Here is a 25065-nt window from a genome sequence, read left to right as displayed (position 1 = left end):
ATGATCTGGGGGGGGGGGGACAGCGTGGTCCTTTCCCCCCTCTCTTGGGCACAAGCTCAGCAAGGATTGTACCCTAGCTCAGAGGAGGGAGCCGCATCTCCTGACCCGCCTTGACAGAGGTCTTGTGTGTTCTTTCTCAGACATGTGGCTCAGTTGTCTGCCTGGGCTTCCTGGTATCCACACCCCAACACCAGTGCAGCCAGCGGAGTGAGGGGGACCTTGAGTCAGTACCCACTTTTTACTAGCTCCCAGCCAGGTAACTGACAGGTATCAAGGCCATCATGGGTCCACCCCAGCGAACTGAGTGGGTGGGCATAACTTTACAGAAACAGTACTCAGGAAGTTCATGTGGCCTAGCCAAAGTCGCATGCCTCTAAGTCCCGGGACCAGGGGCACTGCCTAGCAATCTCTGTTGGCCATCTTTCCTTCTGCTTGGAGATTTGCCCTGGGCCTGTGAAAAAGCTAGGATTCATCCCCAAACTGCTGGGAGATAGATAAATGAAAATTTCAAATTTCAAATGAATTTCACTTGTGGGGGAGGGATACATGTATGTCTTCCACATAATCTACAACAATGTGTTTTATTTGTGTAATCGCTGACACAGTTTCTGCACAGCTTATCCTAGGGAAGAAAAGAAAGCCACCAGCCCAGGAAAGTGTCATATTTTTTTAAGAATCAATTTCACTCTGTTGATACAAGTTCACCACTGCCGTACAAGTACAGATCCCAAGTCTCTGGGCCTCTGCTTCAGTTGGTATTGGTCCCCTCTGAAGGAGTGCTTAGGTGGAGAGGGAACTTATAAGATCTGGGGGTATGGATTTAATGGCTGGTTTTAATGTCTCCTTGTCACCTGACAAAGGAGTCTCAGTTGAGGAATTCTCTAGATCAAGTTGGCCTGTGGATTAGTATTGCCAGCTGAACTAACTCTTTCTTTACTAAATTGCCTTGGGTAAGGGTGTTTTAGCTCAGTAACAGAAATTAAACTAAGACAAAACTGGAGTTGTGCTACCAACATACACACACACACATATATACATGCACACATACATACTATATCTGACATACAACCTCCTTGGTGTCACTGAGCATCAATTTTCCCCTTCAATAATATAGAAATAATAATCACTTTATGGAAGAGGATTATGAAAATTAAATGATAGCATGCAGTAAAAATCCTGGCACTCTGTCCTGTGGGCATCTAAACGAGTACATGGGACTCTTGCTGGCAGTGGGTTGGAATAGACCTTCTGTTGACACAGCATCATGGGGCATCTTACAAACTTCACATCCCCAGGTCGGTACTGCTCCAGGTCAACCCTCCAGCTCCTGTCAACTCCGGAGTTTAGTTAGGACTAGAAATAAACCTACTATCCTCTGAGTTCTAACAAAATGTTCTGGGAAGGACACCACTCAATAACGGTTACGCTACTGCCCAAAGATGCTTTTCAACAGCGCGGTGCCATCCCAGCACTGACGAGACCGTCCTTTGTGTTTATCCTCAAGGTGTTCTGACGACACCAGTCCCCATATTAACCTACCAAGGTGGATCAGTGGAAGATGCTCAGGCATTCTTGTGCAAAGATGGGGACCCTAAGTCTCCTAGGTACGTATACGGAACCCAAGATCGGGTGTGTGGGGGCGGGGGAGATCACATCCTGTCACCTCGCTGACACAGTTTCTGCACAGCTTATCCTAGGGAGGAAAAGAAAGCCACCAGCCCAGGAAGTCAGAGTTCTGATGAGCTATATTAGCCATGAAGTTGGGGCTAGCAGGATCTACTTAGGGCTCCATAGAGCATGTCCGGAAATAGATCCATGCCAGCAGGGGAGAGATGGAGCTCATCCCTGACAAAATAAGAAACGAAGTTAGCAGTCACTCAACAATGGGGTCACGACAGTAGTCAAACTATTTCAACTGGGGGTAGCCAGCACTTTTAGGAAACAAAACAGAAACAGCATTGTAGAGTGATAGAAACTGCTCTTTGGAAACCCTCCCCCCAAACCCTGTGTGTGTGTGTGTGTGTGTGTGTGTGTGTGTGTGTGTGGTGTGTGTGTAAGAGTGTGTGTGTGAGTGTATGTATATGTTTTGTGGTTAAACATTTTGAAAACCCCTTTTTTGTAGTATGTTTCAGATTTTATAACTTATACAAAGCTTTGTAAATCAGTACATGTGTGTAACTGAAATAGACATTTATGAAACAATACTGACTCTCGAGACTACAGTACTCAGATAGGCTCCATGTGCAATGCACTCTGTGCTTTCGCTTCCAGCTTGTTCTGCTGCATCTGTGGCCTTATTCATCTGTCTCTGTCTCCTAAGGAGCTCATGCTATGTTCCATTCATTTTTTCCCTCTTTGAAAGTCAGTCCTAGTTGTTTAATGTCTGTGATGGGAATGAGACGTTGAAACAGCATGAAACAGGCCTATAGCAGCCAACACTCAGTCCCCCTCCCACTGGTCACTCTACTGGATGTGGGGCACTGGGGAATTAGCAACCCCCAGGGCACCCTGTTACCCTGACCATCAGTCTCCTGGCCTATCAGCTTCTGACACTATTAAACTGAAGAAGATCCAAGTGGGTGTTTGTTAGAAGGCTGTTGGGGTAGGACAGGAAGATGGATGAAATCCAGGGGCATAGGAAAGGAAAGCAGCCTTCATTCCAGAGTCTTCCAGGGAGGAACGAAAACAACTGATAAAGCCCAAACTGCTCCCATGTGGGACTGAAGAGATGGTTCAGTGGTTAAGGCTTTTACTGCTCTTGCAGAGAATCCAAGTTTGGTACCCAGCACCCACATGGGGCAGTTCACAGCTACCTATCACTTTACATCTGGGGGACTCTATGAGCTCTTACACTCACTTACACACACACACACACAGACCCAGATACACATTGATAATAATAAAGATGTAACTTTAAGTAGTTCAGGGGCCTGCAAGATGGCTCAACAGGTAAAGGTGTTTGACACCAAGCCTGATGGCCTGAACTGGATCCCCGTGGTCCACATAAGGTGGAAGGAAGTTGTGTTCCGACCGCCACATCATTTGCTGTAGCACGCGTGTATCCACGCTCCATCCATACACAGTAACGGTAGTAATGCGTTTAAAAACATAGTCACGAAAGTACAAAGTCATCCTTAGCTGCAGAGGCTATGAGAGACCTTGTCTCAAGGAAGAAACACAAAACCCAAACAAACAAAAAGGCTACGCTTTCTCAGGGTCAAGACGTTTGCGAACTTGAGTTTATCCTAGCAATCCTTCCCCCAGCTCATCCAAGCAGTGTGTCTTATAGAACTGACAGTTTTCACTTACCAAAGAAACTCAAAAAGAAATTAGTAAACAAACTCACATCTTTTACTTCACTTTCAAATGTTGCTGAATCTCTAAGCCTTGTTGTAAATTGCACCCTTTGAGTTCTATAATTTGGCCAAAACATCATATATATCATATGTATTGTCAATAAAAAATAAAAAACACCTGAGTATTGCTTTAGCTCTTGAGAAGCCTACATCCATGTCTGGATGTGTACTGTCCTATTTGCGTGTGTGTGGTATGACTGTGTGTGGTGTGTATGAGGTCTGGATATGTGTGTGTGGTCTATATGTGTGGATGTGTGTGTACGGTGTGGTATGTATGTGTGTGTGCGGTGTGGTATGTTTGTGAATGAGAGAGAGAGAGAGTTAATGGTGATCCTACCTAAATCTGAAATCTGCACCATCTCCTATCCCTGAATAGACTTGCTAACTTGTCTTAACTTTGACTTGTTCTGAAATTCTTTCTGGTGCAGTCAATGTAGTAGAGGACCCAGCTGTACCCGTGTGGGGTCCTGAGAACCCCTCAGGCTTCTGGCAGCTTCACTGGGCTCGTCTCTCCACCAGCAGCAATGTAGTGAGTAAGTTCCGCTGATGGCCCCCATTCCTGCACGAAGTAGGCCTCAGTCAGGCATAGGATTAAAGGAGCCAAGAAACCAAGGGACATTCCCGACGCACGGTTAGAGCCAGCGAAGCTGCCATTGTCCCCTTAAAGACTCACCACCATTGCTTCCGGGCAGATTTGACCACCTGGTGGCCATAGAGCGTGCGGGGAGGGCTGCTGATGGCAGTTACTACAACGCCAGGAAGATGAACATCAAGCACTTAGTTGACCCCATCGATGACCTTTTCCTTGCCGCACAAAAGATTCCTGGAATCTCATCCACTGGTGAGTGGGGGCACTAAGATTTCAACACGAACACATCAGTGCTAAGCACATTTTTTCAACCATCGAGCGCAGGCCAGGCAAGGATGACATGCACAACTATTGCTTTTCACCCCCCAAACTGGGCTTTGTTTATTTCAGCCAGTCTAGACGCTAGTGACACCATGATTAAGAAACGCAACAGTCCCTTAGGAGAAAGGGAAGTGACACACAGAGCATTCTCCATTTGCCCGATTCCGAAGTAATTAAACTCATTGTGAAATATTAACAACAGTGAAATCGAGGCATGCTGTATCATTTCGATCATACAGGCTGGATCTTGTCACGTGTCATCTGAAGAAGCGCTTCCCTTTTTAAGTATATTAAATGTGAGATGAGGAAACTATTACTGTTACTAATACACTGCTTGGGTTCTGAACTTTGTACTTTTCTAAGAACTTTCACAACCGTTTTTGTTTTGTTTTTTATTTTTTATTTTCTATCCTGCTCAAAAACCCATGTGGTAGGAAGGAAGTCAATGAGAAAACGAGGCTCAATGAGATTGAAATTGCCTGGCTTATTAGCATTGCCAGCAGGATTTGGGGCAAAGTGCAGCCCCCCAGCCCCTACTATCAAAGAATCACCTTGCTGTTAGGACTGAGCCAGTCCCCAAAGGATGCTAGCTAGCTCTCCCTCCTCCCTCAGGAGGCCTGGGGTAATAAAAGCCTGTCATCCTGAGCTTTCCACTCCAAACCTCTGAGTGTTTCCCAGATCCATTAGTCCCCTCTGACTTCTGAGGTTTTGAGGAGTGAATGAAACCTTCTGGGTTGACTAGAAAGTTTCTGCAAATCCCCACGTTTTCCCAGAAGAGGCTGTGGGTGGGACACACGCAGTGTGGTCGGCTGGGTTGGTTTCTCACTTCCTGTCCCTCTGGGTTGGGCAGATAAAGGACCCAAGGCCTGCAGGGAGGTGTGGGCAAGAGGAAAGAGTCCAAAGGAGCAATTAGCAGGCGGAGCCTGGGCAGCTGTAGGAGCGCCCCTCCCCCACCACACGTGTCCTGGCCCTCCCTGGTATCTCACTGCCCTGACACTTCCAGGGTGGGGTAGCTTTTGTCATTCTAACATGCTGTCACTAAGGCAGAAACCATTCTGAGAAAAACAGCCAGGATAGAAACAGAAAATATCCTCAGGGTGTTAGTGGAAGGTGTTCAGTCACTCACACCCGTCCTGGTCTTTTGGTTCAGTCTGGAGAATGCCTGAGATGATCTAGCTCCCCATCTCCATCAGTTCACTGGGGGTGCTAGCCTCTAACATAGTGGTTCTCAACCTCCCTAATGCTGAGGCTCTTTATACAGTTCCTCATGTTATGGTGACCCCCCCCAACCATAAAATTATTTTGTTGCTACTTCATAACTGTAATTTTGTTGTTGCCGTGAATCATAATGTAAACATCTGATATGCAGGATATCTGCTGTGTAACCCCTGTGAAAGGGTTGTGCAACCCCAGAGGGGTCAGTTCACAGGTTGAGATGCACAGCCCTAGCAGAATTAGTCTATGTATCATAAGCCCTCATGGAAGAAACTCAAACACAATAATACCCAGTTCTGTCCTCGAGGCTCTGGGACACGCCCTTGCATAAAGAAGTCAAGGCCATCCTTACTATGCTGTGCAACATGGGTCCCAACTCCTGGGCTAGGGCAGTCTTCACAGCTAGCTCTCCAGAGCAGCTGTGACTGGATCCCTTGCAGCTAAGCTCACTCCCAGACTGTCCAGTCTGCAGCAGTGTGCCTTCCAGCGAGGATGTTTCAGACATTGGCCAGATGTCCCCTTGGTTTTGTTTAAAATGAATCACATGCATGAGTTTCCCATTCCGTAAGCAGAAGCCTATCGGTTGCAACCCCTTTGGGGGTTGAGTGACCCTTTCACAGGCGATGCCTAAGACATGTTATGATTCATAACAGCAGCAAAATCACAGTTCTGAAGAAGTAACAATGGTAATTTATGGTTGAGGTCATCACACTGTGAGGAACTGTATTAAAGGGTTGAAGCATTAGGAAGACTGAGAACTACTGGGCTAGAGTAAGACACAGTTCACCTCGGCCAATGGGATGTTGGCCAGTCACATGGTACAACTCAGTGAGGAGAGCCACTGTGTGGGGGCTACTGAGTGTCACTGTACCCTTGTTTCCAGTACCCCCGTGACATGTCAGAACATAAGGCACCCCACCTGTAACTGGATGTGGGGGCCTTATAGAAGACAGAATCCCACTCCTGTGAGCTCCAAAATCAGACCTACTCTCCCAACTATCGAGGTTTCTAGAAGACATGAAGAAGAATCAATGTCTGGTTGTCAGAAATATGTTCAGAGCCAACCACTGACGTGTGGGGGAGGGGCTGTCTTGTCCTCCCCCCTCCCGCTCACTTTGCCCCCAGCCTGTACACTGACTGTTTCTCTTCCCTTCAGGAGTGGGTGATGGAGGCAATGAGCTTGGGATGGGCAAGGTCAAGGAGGCCGTGAAGAAGAACATAAGAAACGGAGATGTCATAGCCTGTGATGTGGAAGCCGACTTCGCTGTCATTGCTGGTGAGTACCTGGCTGCCCAGGGTAAGTCACCTGACTTGAAGCCTGACCACGTGTGTTAGACAGTTCCTCATTACTGTGACATCTACCTGAAAGAAACAACCTCAAAGAAGGATGGATGGTTTGGGTGCATGGTCTCAAAGGGTTCAGAAAACAGTTACTGGCTTTATTACTCCTGGGTCTGTAGCCAGGCAGCCTTTCGCGGTGGAAAGGCTGCCTATTCTACAGTGACCGGGAAACAGAGCAAGAGACCTTGTGTTTGCCTGACAGGCTACTTCTTCTTTTGTCCTATCTGGGTTTGGACCCTATTGGACAGTTCTGCTCACACTCAGGAAGGGCCTTTATCACTCAGTTGTTGTCCAACACGTCAGTCTTTTCTGGAAACACCCTCTAGACCACCTGTGCTTGACTGCTTTCCCAGACACCTTTCAACGCAGTCAGATTAACAAGTGAGATAACCGTTACACCGGAGCAGCTTTCCTTCTCTCCAAGGGGCTCTAGGGGGCACCAGGGGAGGGCGGGGTCCTGGATGGGAATTCAGCCATTCGGTTAACATTCACAGTGTGCCCAGGCTTTGTTCTGGGTTCTGGGCACCAACAGAGACGATGTGTGCTGAAGAACCTCTTTCCTGAGCTGGTGACGAGAGGTGTGAGGGCAACAGGGCAGGTGACAGATAAGACTGACAGGAAGGCCATCTGATCAGTGCCTATAACGTGGTGGACAAGAGAAGGCTTCCCGCAGCTCCTTTTGCCAACTTCTGCCTCAGACTCTCTGTTTGTTCTGTTGCTGCCCTTCGTCATGGAACCTCAGAGCCAGCCTTTCTTGTATGTCCAGGTGTTTCAAAGCCTGGCTTTCCCTTAGTCTCACCAGAAGTTTCTGGAAATACAGACACCTGGAAAAGGCTCTCTCCCCTTCATGGTCAGAATCAGCCTGGAAAGGAGCAAACACCATCTAGGATGGAAGATCTGCTGGTGAGTTTCTGGTGGCTCACTGCATAAACCTGGAAGTCCTGCTCCAGGGAGCTGGGTGCACACCTTTAGCCCAGCACTTGTGGGGGTGCAGGTAGTCCAGTCTCTGTGTTTGAAGCTGGTCTATACAGTGAGTTCTAGGGTTCCTAGCCAGCCAAGGTTACATAGCAAGACCTTGTCTCAAAAACCCAAAACTCAAAACAAGCAAAAGCAATGCCAGGAGAATATGAAATATCACCTTGATTTGGGGGGACTTACTTCTGGACACTCAGCTAGGTTCTCATAGTGAATATCGGGAAAATCTCTCCTGTTTGTGGTGAACCTAGGAAAAAGGAAACAGTTCAGAAATATTACCATCTTGCTCTATTCTGAATAAGATCTGGCCTCAAAAGAAACTTCAGCCTGCTGTGGTGTGAGGAAAGCCATACTTGCCTGGGAGAAGGGAAATACCCAGGTTCGGCCCATGGCCACCTTCCAGTGAGGGAGAGGAGACACTTAGCTCTGGTTCTACAGAGTGAAAGGAAAGATGCTGGGGACTGCAGACCACCAGACCCTGAATTTCCTGTAAACATCTTGTTTTTCTCTGCTCTGAGCCGCCTGACAGGCAGGGGAGTGGGTTCTGATGAGTCTGCAGCTGAAAGATCTCGAGAGCTGGGGCGTGGCCAGAGCACTATATAAGCTGCCCCTGAGCACAATAAAGTGGGTATTTTTGGCATCCTTGTCTCAAGGATGTCCCTGTGATCCTGTCTATCTGTGTATGCTTTTAAATTTTCAGCCTAGTTCCCATAGTGCATAGCAAGTAAAGTGCAGAACTAAACCGGTGTAGTTTTACAGAAAGAGATAAAGAAAGCTATGCAACACTAATCAACAGAAAGCAGACTTCAGAACAAAGGAAGTTACCAGGAACAAAAGAGCACATTCAGAATATAAAAGGGTCAATAAACAAGGAAGATATCACAATCTTTTGTGTATATGTATCTAACACCGGAGTGGATACACAACACACACACACACAAGGGGAAAAGATCTGCAGAAAAAAAAAAATAGACGAGCCAACTATTATAGCTGGATATTTTACCATTTCTCTATCAGAAATAGACAGATAATAGCAGGCATAAAATCTGTAAGGACACAACATAAAATCAGTAAGAACAGAAAATCGAGAGCTCAGGTCCTGAACCACACGCATAAAGTAGAGAGAGCAACCTCTAAGCAGGCCAGGCTTCTTACTCTCAAAGGCCACCCCCAGTGATGTACTTCCTCCAACAAGGACACACCTTCTGCCCCTCCCTCAAAAGGCCAGGCTTCTTACTCTCAAAGGCCACCCCCAGTGATGTACTTCCTCCAACAAGGACACACCTTCTGCCCCTCCCTCAAACTGCACCACCAACGAGGACCAAGCAGTCATATGCCAATGACTATGAGGGACGACTCATTCAAGCCACCACAGAGTGCGTAGATTAGAAAATAAGAAAGGACTGACTTCAGTGATCCTAGCTTTTCCACCTTAAGGAAGTAGAAAGAAGAACAAATTACGACCAATGTTGCAGAAGAAAGTGAAGAGTAAAATTATCAGAAATTGAAAAATAGAAAAATCAATAGATAAAATCAACAAAACCAAAGGTAAGTCTTTGAAAAGATCAATAAAACTGATAATCTAGCCAGGCTAAGACTAACAGGAGTAAAAGCGTGAATTACTATAGAAATGAAAGAAGGGATGTCTCTGTAGATTCTATGAACACACAGAAAAGATAAGGAAGGACTATTAGAAACAACAGTATGCCCACAGATTTGATAATATAGATAAAATGGATCCACTTCTTGAAAGACAAACACATACAGAAAGAAATTGAAATAGTCCTTAAGGAAATTGAACCAATAAAGTAATACTTTTCAAAAACAGAAAGCACAAGGCCTGGATGGGTCTATTGGTGAATTCTAAAACATTTACAGAAGAAATTGTAAGTTTTCTACAGTGTCTTCCAGAAGATTGAGCCAAAGGGAAAACTTTCTATTCACTATGCGAGTCTAATCATCCTAAGTCAATGCAAGGGCACTACATAAAGAAAGCTGTAGCTCAATATCCTTCATGAACATGAATATAAAAATGATCTAGTTTGATTCTAGAGACCCATATTGTGTGTGTGCGCGCACACACACACACAAGTGCACAAATATATACTTGCATACATGCATGCACTCATACATAAAGAACAAATAAATGTAATTTTTTAAAAAGCCAAAAAACATTCATCAAAATGTTAACAACAGACCCCAACAATATATTAAAGAAACATATCACTAACAAGTTAGGATTTATTTCAAATAAGAAGGAAGATCCAATAATCAAAAATTAATTCATATAACTTTCGATTCTGACAAACTAAAGAAGAAAAATTACATGCTAAGGCAAGAAATATAGAAAAATATTTTTAAGAGCCCAGCCAGGAATGGCATGGTAGGACTGTCTTTTCTCACCAGTTTTTCAGCATCCTATTAGAAATCCTAGTTAGTGCAATAAGACAAAAAGAAGAAGAAACAAAAAGCATATGGATTGGGAAGAAAGAAAATAAATATCTTTGCAGATGGCATGTTCATCCATATGGAAAATCTGAAAGAAAAAAGCAAACAAAAAAACTCCTGGAACTAATTAATAGATTACAGCCGTCCTTCAGGAGACAGCGCCTCCTTCCAATAGGCAACCAGTTTGCAAGAGGATTTGAAATTAAAAACACGTTGCTATTTACGTTAGCACTTCCCAAAATGCAGCACTTAAATATAAGGCTAGCAACATGTAATTATTATTGATATAAGGAAACGTATAAAATCTTGGTAGAGGGTAGCAAGTAAGAACTAAATAAATGCAGAGCTATCCCATGTTCATGGATTCGAAGACTCAACAGTTCTCCCAGCATGACCAAAAGTCAGTGCAAAATGAATGAGCACCCCTGGAAGCTATTTCACAGGTGCTGTAGTGACTGCCTTTCCACTGCTGCTACAAAATCCCTGACGGAGGGAATTTAGGGGGGAAAGTTGCTTCGGCCGCAGCTGGAGGGGCTATGGATTGTGGCGCAGAAGGCATGGCAGTGGGACTGCGAGGCCGTGGGTCACACTGTACAGGCCGTCAGGACATGGTAGGAAGAGATGCATGCCAATGGTTAACGCACTTTCTCCTTTTTTCTTTCCTTCCTTCCCTTCATTCATTCACGAATGTAGTATAGATCCTCTGACCTCCACCTCCAAACCACAAAGGACACAGAGAACTTTAAGAGCGTATTATTAAATGAGTGAGCCAGTTTAAAAAGGCTGTGGGATCTGAACCCAGCTATATGATGTGCTGGAAAACGTAAAATTATGGAGACAGTGAAAAGATCAGTGGTTTCTAGGGACTAGGAGATCAGCGTTTACAGTATGCTCACCTCACACGGGGCCCCCCAGCGCAGGGGCTTAAATTAGCTGCCTTTCACAGTCCCCAGCTCATCTCTCCCAGCCCCTACCATGTACCCTATGATCCAGGGACGATGGCGACCGCCGTTGCTTAAATATAGCATGGGTTTTACATTTCATTACTTGGAAAGATGATGTCATAGTAAGACCGAAGGCACTCTTAAGAAGGAGGTGGTGCAGGGTGACGGATACAGGCAAAAATGTGCTGTGTCACCCACTGTAACAGTCAGCACTTTCAGCTTGCATGTCAACTTCATCCTCAGTGCATAACCAGCCTATATCATTTTAAACCAGTGAACAAAGATCTTAAATTCGCCTTTTCCTTTGTTACAGCTTCTGAAACATGTTTTTATTTTCCACATTTGCGCAGAGACTGGGGATGAGCTTTGGAATTGTACCATGAGAATATGTTCAACTCTGCTCATCTGTATTCTCACAAATGATGATAATTTGGATAAATAGATCGATAGATACTTAAAGATGGTTACGTTGGTGAACACAATTCTTAGATATCTTTTGTCTCCCCACCTAACGAAGGTCTTACTGTGTAGCCTTGACTGGTCTGAAACACGCTACATAGATATTTTAGATAGACATAATAGACAGATGAAAGAGAGATAGGAATATTTTTAACACTATTACTATATTCTTAAAGATGGCTAAAGTGGTGAATTCTAGTGTGATATTTTTAGATGATACACAGACAGACAGACAGAAAAGTAGATAGGAAGTTAGATAGAAAGGGAGGTCGATAGATGATAGACAAACAGATGAATGGACAGACTGACGGACAGAGAGACAGATAGGTAATTTGCTTGTTTTCATCCATGGATCTGGGTTCAGATAACTCCCTCTCCAAGGCAGATCAGAGAAACAAGAATTTCTCCTCCCTCAAGTGAGAATCTTCTCCCACTTTTAGTCAGCCATAAAGAAATTCTCCAATCAGCCCTTGTCTGATAGGTCATAGGACCAGATTCAATTCAGAGGAATCCTCCTCCCTACCCAGGAAGAAGGATGTTGTACAGAGAGGTCAAGAAGAGCCCAAAGAAGCCAGCCTTGCTGGGTTCCCACCCTCTCTGTTAATATAGACCTTCACCAAAGTCAAAAAGGACAGAGTTCAGAGCGCTCCCAAGTAGACAGACAGATGCTGTTTCTGGTGGGCTGAGTATCCAGGGTGAGCTCCAGGCCTCTTGCTGGGTGCCTTGCCCGTTTAGCTCTTCATCTGGATCTTTCATAGCATCCTCTGTAATAAAACAGTGTGTTTTCCCCTGTGGCTGTTGAAGCAAATTAATTCCATCCAGCGAGAGCTTTCGGGAACCCTGGTGTGTGTGTGTATACACACACACACACACATACACGTATAGTACAGTCAGTCAGAGGCTAAGGTAAGTCATCTGGGGGCTAAGTCACTGCCATCAAGTGGGGAAGAGGCAGTCTAGGAGATGAGAGCCCAGGCCAGTCCATGGAACCTGGCATAGTCATGGTCCGTAGCATCAAAACTGAATTAGATTGAACACCTCGGGTGAGGTATCTGCTACAGAAGAACTGTTAGAGTCCTGGCAGAGAAAGGCACCCATGCCCTCGGCGGTCACATGACTCTCCGTGTCTGATATAAGAATGTGAAGGAGTCGTTCACTTTTTTCACATGCATGTCATGCAGATTTGTTGGTTTTTGTGTTTCGAGACAGGGTTTCTCTGTAGCTTTGAGCCTGTCCTAGAACTAGCTCTTGTAGACCAAGCTGGCTTCAAACTCACAGAGATCCTCCTGCCTCTGCCTCCCAAGTGCTGGGATTAAACGTGTGCGCCACCACTGCCCGGCTATATCATGCAGATTTTAGCACAATTAAACACTTAAAAATAATTTTTAAAAGAAAAGGAATGTGGGCTCTGGAGGGAACAGCCTGTTCCATCACAGTCCCCAGCTTACTTGCTGTGTGACATTTACCCCTCTGTGTCTAAGTAGCTGTGTTTCTACGTTGCTCACATAATGATAATGACACTATGTCTCATCAGGGCTTGTTTTAAGGACTCTCGGAGCTATGTCACACAATATGCAAAAGGACAGCAGACTGAAATATTTAACCAAAGCAGGATATTCTTTTCCCTTGAGAGTACCATTGATGATTCAAGTCACCACTGTTTTGTGTAGCACTAAAGAGCTTGCCAATGATAACTGTCAGCTATGACCACAGGCATGTGCTAATTTCAGATATGCATATGTAGCAAAAAGCTATCTTAGGATCATTGACATACAATCTCATAGTTATCGTCTAGTCTTTGTTGGTCGGGGTGGCTGTGTCCCTTCGTGCTCACTGGGTGAGCTTCTCCCACCCCATAGCTCCACTGTCTCCAGCTAAATTCTACCATAGTATCCACATTGTATGACTCTTTTCTGTGAATCTTTGCCGAACCAATCAGAATAGCTGGTTTCTCTTCCATGCTCCCATAATCCTTTGGAAGTATCTCATTGATTGATTATCTTCCCCTGAGGCTGGCTATGTGCACACTTCTCCCTTCAATTTGATGATCCTCTTTCTTTAAAAGAAATAATCATTTAGTGTGCTGTGTTGTATGCATGCACACGCATGTGTGTGTGCATAAAAGTCAGAGGACAACTTGCAGGAGTCACTTCTCTCCTTCCTCCACATAGGTAGTCCTGGGACTGGAGTCAGGTCATCGAGCTTGGCAGCCAGTTTCCATCCCCTGAGCTGCCTTACCACCCCCTCTTCCTTAATGATGGCACAGCATCTAGAGTTAAGCGGACCTCCATCAGTCTTTGACAGGATGGAGAACTCAAGAAGGTGTCAGAGCAGAGTGAATGAAATCATCTCTAGCCCAGGGAATGAGCCCTGGGGCCTGGCTGACAGACTAGGAAAGGAAGTCTGAGGATGACTTAGGAATGGTCTTCAAGACATAAAGGAGTGACCAAACCTCACGTGATGGACTGTCCGCTAATCCCCCAGGGGACAGGCTTCTGTGTACCCTAAGGGATGGAATCAGTCCTTGGGACAGTTCTTTACTGTGGGGAATTCTGGAACGGCTTTCTAGGTACAGTGCCTCTAACAGTCATTAGCAGGTTATAACTTCAAGCAATAGCCCCCAAACTCCAGCGTAAACCAAACTTACTTATGGGGCTCACTAAAACTCACCTGCTCCCCAACAATCCCACATAAATCATATTCAGAAGGTTTGAACTGGAGCCCAAGAATGTGTAGCAAGTCCTCAGGTGACTCCAGTGTCTCCTGTCCATGCCGATGACTTGAGATGGCTTCTGTTGCTTGGAGGCAGCCGGTGGACCACAGGATCTCTACAGTTCTATGATGGTTTCTTTTCTTTTGCATTCTAGGTGTTTCTAACTGGGGAGGCTATGCCCTGGCCTGTGCACTATACATTCTAAACTCATGTGATGTCCATGAGCGTTACCTGAGGAGGGCGATTCGGTCTTCCAGGGTAGCTGGGGAGCAGAGCTGGACTCGGGCCCTGCCATCTGTTGCTAAGGTAATAGATACATTGTATACACTGTAGCAGGCCACTGGCCCAGAGGCAGCTTTCTTGTTTGATGCGAATTAAGTAGGTCTGAGTTCCAAACCATATGACCACATCAACCACCATGCTACCCATGAAGTCAAAGGCAAAACTATGTTTGAGGGACTGTCTCCCTGCTGGATCAGTCTGGAAGACAAAATAACACAACCCTTTGATCTCCTTCTGGTCCTGGGTCCTACGAAAGGAAGGGTGTTTGGAGCACCCCTTCCTTCCTAGTTTGACTTTCAGCAAGTTTCTTTCCCCTTCAGAGATGAGGTTTTGTCTGCAAAGTGGGTCCATTCAGTACTGAATGGAAGCCATCATCTGGGTTGTGGTCAAGAGTGGGGGTGGGGATCCTTTCTGTTCTCTTCACAGAACTGACAGCTCAGTGAAGCCACTGAAGCATCTTGGGTAGCACACATGCTGGGGGGGGGGGGGGGCGGATCAGGTGGGGAAAGAGTCCTGTAGGTGGATGTAGACAGGAAGGAATCCACTGGATGGGGGTGGGGCAATTCCAGGGGGGAAGGGCATGACCCTGGTTCAGTTGGACCCTGGCTGTGTAAGATTGCTCCTGGAGGGAGGACTGTAGGCTCAGGTGTGATGGATGTTAGAGGAGGGCTTCTGAGTCCGAGATCCACAGGGAGAAACCCAAAACAGCTTTCAAAATCAACTCTGTAAATAGTTTCTCTGAGCAAGGAGCTCAGGGCCTACCATAGGCTTGTCTAAGGGCCTCAGGGTAGGCAAACCAAACCCCACATGCAGTGCAACAGACCCCGCACGCTGATCTAGACACATCTTGTGGGCCAGGATGAAGGAAGGTCAGCAACCCTTAAATGTCTTAAGGAAACTTGGGTATGTCATGGGGCAACCTGGGAAGTGGCCAGCCCTGAACTCTGTGCTGAGCCTGACTAGTAACGAGGCAGCCTGATGGGCCGTCCCTCCCTCAGCCCTCAGTCTCTATAACTATCCTGGAGCCATCCTGCTCACTAACCCTGATTCTAAACCCAGATCTCTCCACTGTGGGCACTTCTTGAAGGGGTGGGACCAGGTTCCAGGGTACAGATGAAGTATCAGCTTCTTGCTGGGTAGCCCCATACGGAATCTGAGACACAGGAAGTTGGTCTGAGGCCCTGGCGAGTGTCCTACTTTTTGGTTGCTGTGAGTAAACACCATGATCGGGGCAACTTACAGAGGAAAGTATTTGCTTTGATTTAAAGTTCCAGGGGAATAAGAGTCCATCGCTGGTGGTGGCCGGTGGAGGGAGTGGAAGAGGCTACATGCTACATCATGCTACAGGCATAAGGACTACAGCAGGAAGTTGAGATCTCACATCCTCCACCACAAGCAGGAAGCAGAGAGAGCAACCTGGAAGTGGCTAAGCCTGTCTTCCTGGTTCCTCATGGCGGTGGCCAGATGAGTGAGATTCCAGACCAGTTCTCTGAGGTGTTTACACCTTGAGACCTATTGGTCACTAGCTCGGTTTCTAGGTCCGTGTGTCCGTTTAAGACAGGACAGACAACTGTAATGTCTCCCAGCTGGTGCTCCTGAACCCCAGTTCCCGACAAACCTCCATGTCTAGAGGTTCTTTTCCTGTAGTCCCTTTTCTTTTTCTCACGTTGTCTTGTGTATTTTCTGTTCTCTTGTTCTCTGTCTCTTCCTCCCACTGTTGAATTCAGTATCTCCCTGGGTTGGATTATTACTTCTGCAGAACAGGGAGCTGGTGAGCTCTGGTAGGTAGTACCAAGACCACTCAATAAGAGGCAGAGCTGAAGTGGGAACTGGGGTCTCTCTGATCCTGACTCTGGGCTTTCTGCGGGTGGCCCAGAAGTTTCTCGGCCCCTTAGGATGCTGAGGCATGGGGTGGGGAGAGGTGGGAGTGAGACTCAAGTGACATTTTCATGGGGGCAACGGTCTTCCTGGGGGACCCAGAGGGCCTTCTGTTCTTTCTTGATACTTCCTGCGTCTGGACTGGAAATCATGGGGGGCAGCCTCCCACATGATTTCTGAGTCACACAAACACAAAGTGTGAACCCCACCCGGCCAACCCCCACAGCCTCACACCCTCTGGGGATGGAAAATTCTCCTCTTGGCACGGATGCCCAGTTCTTCAGAGGTTATTAACAATGCCTCGTTCTCAAGGAGGAAATGGAACGGCGTGTTTTTAAGGCGCAAGCAGAAGTGCATTTGCTGAGCAGCTCCTGGGGGCCAGGCTCAGGCTCCTTCTGGGAAACAAGGACAACTCAGACATGGCCCCTGGGGAAGAAACTTGGGGAACACAGCAGAGTGACATGGGCACCCAGATGGATCTCTCTCTCTCTCTCTCTCTCTCTCTCTGTTTGGTCTGAAATCCTGACTCAAGCAATCCTTGTCTCGACTGCCTGAGTACTTAGAACTCTAAGTATGCTCGACTTTGCAACTCATTTTTATTTAATTTTTTTTTAACCCAACTTGTTTAAAAACGACATCTTTCCCCATGCATATCAGCCCACCATGCTTTAGAATCATTAGCAGGTCACCACCTGCCTCTAAGCCCACTGGGACCTCTATCTCCATCCACCTTGACTCCATCGGCGCAGCGATCCTATAGGCGCGCCTGCTACAGTCCTCCGTCCCCCTCCCCCGCTTCACTGTCGCCTCAGCCTGGACAGCTCTGCAGCTTCCAGCTCTGCTCCCGCCGCCGCCGCCGCCGCCGGGAGGAGCTGCCCCCTCCACTTAGCCTCTTAGATCTTGTGGTCCTTTCCCGGAAATCTGCTGGGAGTGGCAATTGGCTCAGTTCTTAGGGACCAGGCAATCGGTCCCTGTGGCTCTTAGCAGCTGGGTGCCAGCCAGTTCCTAACCTGTTGGCTCCTCACACTCACCCTGAGGACACCGCAGCCCGCAGCCCTTTCCGTGTCCCAGGAGGATGAGAACCATGAGGGCAGGCAGTGTGCTGGGAGGAAAAGGCCCCATGGCGTTGCCCCATAAAGAGAGGATATGAGTAATGAGTGAGAAAAGGGGGAGAATGGAGCCCAAACAAAGGGTGGGAAATGCCTGTGGGGGCTTAGTAGCCCCAGCCAGGGCTCTTGACAAAGTAGTGGAAATGTGCTTGGACCTCCCTCTCACAGGGGGAGCATCTGCCTTCACCCACGGGTAGAACAGAAAGGCCACTGCAGGAACAAGGAGACAGTTTCCAGAAAACACTTGCCAACAATTTCCCCAGTATGAGCGTGTGTATTTGTGTGTGTGCGTGCGCGCACGCGCGTATATACATATTCATGTGTGTACATGTCTGTGGTATACTTGCATGTGTACTCACATATATGCGGAGGCAGGAGGCTACCATCAAATGTCCTCCTCAATCATTCCACCCCTTATTTTTGAGGCAGGGTTTCTTGCTAAATCAGGAGCTCACCAATTAGGCCAGAATGGGTGGGGAGCAAGTCCCAGGGATTTCCTGTCTCTGCCTTCCGGCTCTTCCGTGAGTGCTGAGGACGGGAGTCTCATGTTTATATGGCAAGCACTGTACTGCCTGGGCCGTCTCCCCGGCTCCCTGTCACAAGTATTTGAAGTTTGGGGTGCCTGTCCGCAAGGCTGTTGGCGCGGCTCACCTCTCTAATTTCCTCGAATGTCAGTCAGTTGCCCTGTGTCTCAGTCAGTGCAGGTTGCTAGAACAAAACACCATAAATTGGGAGACCTCACCAGCTAGCTCTTAGTTTCACGGTTCTAGAAGCAGGGAAGTCCAACACTAAGATGCCAGTTATTAAAAATACTGCAAGATCCCCGCGCACGCCCACAGGGGACAGTGAGAGATCTAAGATGGCGGGAGGAGGGCAGGGGTCGCCGGGAGTGGGCGTGGCTTGTCTCTTAAAGAGACGAAAACCAGAACACCAGTGGAGTCGGTGCCTTGGTGGAGATGCTCTTCCTGGCGTATAGATGGCTGGCCTCTCACTGTATCCTCATGTGGTAGAGACAGGAAGCATGTGGTCCCTCGTCTTTTTATAAAGGTGCTAGTCTTATCATGAGAGCTCCACCCTCATGACCTTATTACCCCCACAAGACTCCATCTTCAAATATTATTTGAAGTATTGGGAGCTGTGAATTTGAAGGGTTACAAAGCTTCAGTCTATAGTAGTAATTTCCCAGAAAGCATTCCCTGGGGCCCCTTAGTAAACCGAGTTCAGTGTTCTCTGTGCTGTGATTCTATATACTGTGAGTCCCTGCTCACTCATCTAACTTGGGACCACCTTGGGGGCTCGAACCTGTCAACTTACCGGTGAATCCCTGGGTCAGAGACTGTCACAGCAGGTGCTCAGGAAAACTGATGGAGAGGGGATGGCCCCCGCCTCACCAGGAAGGTGGCAGCCTTTGATGTCTGCATTTCTGCTCTCCGTCTCTTCAGTTCCTTCTTGTTGGTGGAGGAAGGAGAGAGAAGGTGTTTGATTTGACCCCTCCTGCCTGTGGCCTTCATCAAGGACAGCCACGTTCGTGACTTAGACAGTTAGTTCTTGGGGACCTTATTTTTGGAGGGAAAGGAAAAGAGGTGGACCAACCCCTGACCCCTTAACCAGCAAGTGAGTTAAGGAGAGCAAGCTCTGGGCTTTCTGCACTGTAGTTTGGCAACCAGATCATCCTTACTGTGTGCTGAGGGCCACATTGGGTGCTTTACCACCAATATCTCATTTGGATCCTCACAACAGCTTCTGAGGGCATGCTGCCACCAGTATCAACTGATGGGGGAGAGTCTTCTGGCTTGTGTTAATTTCATTGGTTAAAGAGACTGCCTTGGCCCTTTAATAGGACATAAAATTAGGTAGGCGGAGTAAACAGAACAGAATGCTGGGAGAAAGAAGCTGAGTCAAGGAGTCGCCATGATTCTCCTTCTGGACACAGACGCAGGTTAAGATCTTCCCTGGTAAGACACCTCGTGGTGTTACAGGGATATTAGAAATGGGTTAGATCGATATGTAAGAGCTAACCAATAAGAGGCTGGAACTAATGGGCCAGGCAGTGTTTAAAAGAATACAGTTTCCGTGTAATTATTTTGGGTATAAAGCTAGCCGTGCGGGCGGCTGGGTGGCGGGACACAGCCCCGCTGCTCCTATTTCAACAATCAACAACGCCCCCATCTTACAGAAGAGATTTCCAAGACACAGAGCGGTTAGACACTGCCATATCAGATCTCTGTGACCTCAAAGTCTTCTTGGGGACCAGCTGCATTTTCTCCATGGCTCTTCTCCCTCTAACTGCTCCCATGCCCATGGTGGAAAATGGGGGTGGCAGCAGCAGAATTGAGTGTTGTGCTTGTTAGATTGTTTCCTGAGGGTGGTCAACATGACACAAGCTAGGGTCATCTTGGAAGGGGAAACCTCAACTGAGAAAATGTTTCCATAAAACTGGCCTGTAGGAAAGCCTGTGGGACATTTTTTTCATTGATGATTGATGTGCGAGGGCCTGGCCAATATGGTGGTACCATCTCTGGACAGGTGGTCCTGAGTTGTATAAGAAAGCAGGCTGAGCAAGCCATAGGGAGCAAACTGCTAAGCAGCACTCCTCCAAGGCCTCTGCCTCAGTTCCAGCCTCCAGGTTCCTGCCTTGAGTTCCTGTCCTGAGACTCCCCTCAGTGATGGAGCGTGACCTGAGAGCTGTAAGCAGAAACAAACCCTTTCCTCCACTACATTGCTCTTAGTCATGGTGTTTATCACAGCAATAGAAAGCAGACCAGGACACACACACACCCCTCAGGAGGATAACAGTAGCGTGTCAGGAGAGCCTTCTGCCGCAAGCAGACCCATGGAGCTCACCCACGGCATGCCTAGGGACTGGGTTGGTGGGAGGATTGCACCTCGGGTATGTGTTAGGACCACGCAGGCCTCGGCCAGGGTGTGAAATGCAGTCACGTGATGATAAGAGCCCAAAGAAACAGCTGACCCGTTTAAATCCTTTGCTTTTGTTTGAGACAGGGTCTCACTCTGTAACCCAGGCTGGCCTGGAGCTCAGTGCTTAATCCAGGCTGGCCTTAAACGCACTGTAATCCTCCTGCCTCAGCCCTGCCAGAATTAGGATGACAGGTGTGAGCCATCACATCAAGCTTTCGATTTGGATTTTCATAAGGAGCTTTCCAGTAAGTTAATATTTTCACCCCAAATTTTACTTTTTAAAAAGAGGCACAGTCCTGGGTGTGATGTCTCATGCCTTTAACGCCAGCACTTGGAAGGCAGAGGCAGATGGCTCTCTATGAGTTTGAGGCCAGCCTGGTCTGTGTAGTAAGTTCCAGGACAGCCACGGTTACAGAGACCCTGTTTTAAAAAAAGAGGAGGAAGAAGAAAAAAAAGAAAGAAAAAGGAGAGAGAAAGAGACAGAGGCAGGGAGAGAGACAGAGAGAAATACAGAGAGACAGAGACAGAGAAAGATGGAGAGATCTCAATCCAAAGCTCTTTCTCTACTTAGAGATTCATGCAATCCTTTCTTCCTTCTCCCACATGACTTTTATCTCTTCTTTATCTCCCTTTTTCCCCTCCCAGGAAGAAAAAATGTTGAGCATCCTGGTGCAGAACCAAGTCCGGAGTGGAATCTCAGGCATTGTGGGCATGAAAGTAGACGGGCTGCCTTTCTCCGGTGTTCATGATGAGATGATCCAGAAGCTGGTGGATGCCACCACAGAGCACAAGTGACCAGCGTGCTGTCTGTGTGCCAGCTTCCTACCCAGCGGTCAGCCTGTGTCTAGGCAGGATACCAGAGCCATTGCTCTAACCACCCCTCATCCTGGCTTCTTCAAGCCACCCTTGTGTCTGCTCTGAGAATCTTTCTGCCTGCTACTTAAGAAATAACTCGTCAACAGTTAACTGCAGGGCAGAGCATAAGAACAGGCATTGCCGTGACCTGGGCTAATAAAGAGAGGCTGGAGTGCCTACACCCACACATGGGGTGTTGGGTTAAAACACTGGGACTTTGTCCTCACCATGACTAACAAAATGTGTATACCTTTGAAATGCGTTCTTTTTCTAACAGTATTCCATTTACTGTTTGAAGGGGATCTCCCACAAGGTCCCTGCGGGCATCGCACCCATTGTCCCTCAGTTCTATTCACTCCTTCTTACACAACCCTAGCCAGAGTCTATGCCTTCTTTGTGTGGGAAGAAATCCATATTTGCCAGTAGAGCTCAAAGACGAGCCAGACCTGCTCAGGGCTCAGGCAAACCTCAGAGCTCATCCTGATCTTTCACAACCTCCAGCCCGACACTTCTCAGCAAAAGCAGAAACTGAGCCACTGACCATACCCCATTATATGCTTCATCCTGACATCAGGATGACAACTTGTGTGGGATCTGAGCCTACTAAATGTTGTTTTGTTTCTTTAAACATGTCTGGTATGGTTCTTTAGGGGCATTCATTGTAAAGAAGGAACACATAGTATAGATGTTACACTCCAATAAAGCATAAATGTAAAGAGAGAAGCAACTTCAGTGTGAACTTTAGTGTCTGCTCTCCATTTGCTATTCTAGCCAGGGTTCTTGCCTGCAGGGTTCATATCTTCATGGTCCAAACCTGTGCGTATGGGAGACACTCAAAATGAAGGCCAGTTCTCCACCTGAGACCTCACAGCCCAGTGAACACACCTTGGCTCTGCAGCCTTGCTGCCCAGGTCTCTTTGAGTTATCATTTTTGTTCACAACAAATTCTACACCACAAGGGACTCTGATCAAGAGGGTACCTAACAATTAAAATCAAAGACAGCTACAAGAGAAACTGCCATCACCATGGAAAGGCTGCCAACAACCTTAGGATTCGTGTTTTGGGGAATATGTTCTTGGATTTGACTTTTACAATAGTAATACCAGAATTCTACTCCAGCACTGAGCAAGCTGAAGAACAGACTCGTTATTAGTTATGCTTGCTGTGGAAGAATTGTATGGGAAGGTGATTGAGCTATTTGAGAAAAAGGCTAAGACCCAATTAAGTGCAGAGAAGGTAAAGAGGGCTCGTAGACTAGGAGTGGGGAACTCAAATGCCATCCCCTGCAGGCAGATGCACCTACAGCTGAGGTGAGGTTCAAAGGAGGGCAGGGGAGACCCCTTCACAACCAAGGACTTTTGGTGCTCGGCTTCCCAGGACCTTGCTTTAAAGTTATTCCATCCCACACCGTAATTTCCCACTCAGACCTTGTCCTAATCATGTCTGCTCTTAGGAGGAAGGTCTGTGTTCATGTCTGTGATGGCTACCACTTGAAAAATCAGTGACAGGAGAACAAGAGATGACCTGAAGGGAACTGTGGTGTCACCCAGGGTGGGATACAGACCTGGATCCAGCCATTACTAGGCAAACAGAATCTGTGGGCTTTCCAGGATGCTGTGGAGAGGGATTCTGAGAAACAGGACACACTCACAAGCAAGCTGGTGGGTCTGGCTCGCTGAGGTAGCACGCTCTATCCAAGTGGGTCAGCTCCTTAGTCCCTGATGTCCTGTGCACAGCTGACACCCTGTTGCTTAGCTAGGAAAGGCATTCCCCTGAGTTCATTTCTTGTCTCCCCTTGCATGCCAACCCCAAGTTGGCCCAGCCCCTTGCATCTACTACTTCCTGCCTGTTACACATGACTTCCACTGGCCTCTCCATGCAGTTCATTGCTCTCTCGACAGGATGGAGAATGTGTGGCCTCTTACCAACTTGTGTATTCTCTACATCAGAGATGTGATGCGCTTGCCAGAAGTACAGAAACAGAGGAATATGGTCCTTGGGGCAAGGTAGATGACATCATGTAGCTTCTGATGCAGACAGCACATTTGAAGAAGTAGATTTTGTTCAGATGAGATTGGCTCACTCTCAACTCTCCTCTGCTTGTCACTTAGAAAAACTACATTTCCCAGCCTCCCATGCAGCTGGGACTCATGTGACCAGGATCAGGCTAATGGAATATGAGTAATAGGGCTATCGAACACTTCCATACGTGGCCATAATTGCATGTGGGGTTCTCTCTACATTTCGTCTCTTACTTGAGTAGATGGGTAGGGGAAATCCCACAACTATGGAACTGCTTCTGGAAAATTCTGGGGTGTCCCACAGACTCAAATGGGAACTTGAGGATGATATTATTGGAGCTTAAAAAGGAAACTCCATGGTAGGAAAACTGTACATCTCAGCAGGTACCTGGGGGGTTGGGGGATGGGAAAGATGAGAGGGGAAGAAGTCATTTAAGTTAAGCTGGCATGGAGGTCATCCACATGGTGGCAGGCAGACACTAGAAGGTAGCAGGGAAAGTGGGGGTTTAGAGACAGAGTAAGGAAGCCTGCAGGGACAACAAAAGAACGTGTAGGCTCTACTCAGCACCTGAAAGAGAGAAAGGAAAGGGAAAAGGGGGAGCTGTATCTTTCTGAGTCAGGACTCAGGGTGTGCGGAGCCAGCTGGACCTCAGGGTTGCTCCCTGGGACTAGGAGACAGGGATTCTAGGAAGGAAAAAATACAGTATCTCATTAAAGGGATAATTGCTCCTCTTCCTCCTTTAGCATGGGTTAAGATGGGCACATCTTTCTAGGAGTGGTCCCAACTTCCTGAACTTCCCAGCTGGGTTAACTTGTCAGGGAAAAGCCAGCGACATCTCTCTACCAATCTTTACAGTAACAGAGTCCATTCATGGACGGATTTGAATCTGTCATCACTTGGGAAGAGGCTTGCCAGAAAGCAACCGCCTACTAAATTTTAAGAATACTCTGTGTGTGTGTGTGTGTGTGTGTGTGTGTGTGTGTGTACATGTGTAGGCGTGTGCACATGCGCATGAATGTGGACACCAGAGGTTGGCCTTGGATGCTTTCCCCAATGGTTTCCCACTTCCTTTCTGAGCCAAGGTCTTTCCCTGAGAAGAATGGAGCTCACTGATCATCTTAGTTAGGGTTCTATTGCTGTGAAGAGGCACTGTAACCATGGCAACTCTTAGAAAGGGAAACATTTAATTGGATGGCTTACAGTTCAAAGATTCTGTCCATTATCGTCATGGTGGAACACGGCGGCGTATAGGCAGACTTGGTGTTGGAGAGGTAGCTGAGAGTTCTATATTTTGTGCAGGCGACAGAGTGGTCTGAGACTCTGGGTGTGGCTTGAGCATATATGAGACCTCAAAGCCCGCCTCCACAGTGACACACTTCCTCCAACAAGGTCACACCTACTCCAACAAGGCTACCCCTCCTAATAATGCCACTCCCTTGGGGGGGCATGTTCTTCCAAACCACTGCACTGATCTGGCTAGACTGTCTGGCCAGCAAACCCCTAGCACCTGTCTCTACCACTCCAGACTTGGCATCAGAGCCTGGCTGAGTTTTGTTGTTTTGTTTTTTTTTTGTTTTTTGAGGGTTTTTTGTTTTGTCTTGTTTCATTTTGTTGAGACAGGATCTCACTGTGTAGCTG

At 47.2% G+C, this 25065-nt stretch overlaps 1 protein-coding gene across 3 annotated transcripts in view; it reads left to right on the top strand.

Annotated features, from left to right (window-relative positions):
- Nucleotides 1-22121, top strand: part of Dglucy (D-glutamate cyclase) — a 78167-nt gene extending 56046 nt beyond the window's left edge. For all 3 annotated transcript variants that reach the window (XM_041633256.1, XM_041633257.1, XM_041633258.1), the window contains 5 exons: nucleotides 1505-1604; nucleotides 4049-4197; nucleotides 6638-6757; nucleotides 14516-14667; nucleotides 21195-22121. In XM_041633256.1, the coding sequence (XP_041489190.1) occupies nucleotides 1505-1604; nucleotides 4049-4197; nucleotides 6638-6757; nucleotides 14516-14667; nucleotides 21195-21344 (671 nt within the window). In that variant the 3' untranslated portion in view covers nucleotides 21345-22121. The remainder of the gene's footprint in view (nucleotides 1-1504; nucleotides 1605-4048; nucleotides 4198-6637; nucleotides 6758-14515; nucleotides 14668-21194) is intronic.
- The last annotated feature ends 2944 nt before the right edge of the window (nucleotides 22122-25065 follow it).

Source organism: Microtus oregoni, unplaced genomic scaffold (assembly GCF_018167655.1).
Source record: "Microtus oregoni isolate MIOR12 unplaced genomic scaffold, Mior012 000043F_ref0000047, whole genome shotgun sequence".
NCBI classification, from domain to species: domain Eukaryota; kingdom Metazoa; phylum Chordata; class Mammalia; order Rodentia; family Cricetidae; genus Microtus; species Microtus oregoni.
This window is presented reverse-complemented; position numbering and strand designations above follow the sequence as displayed.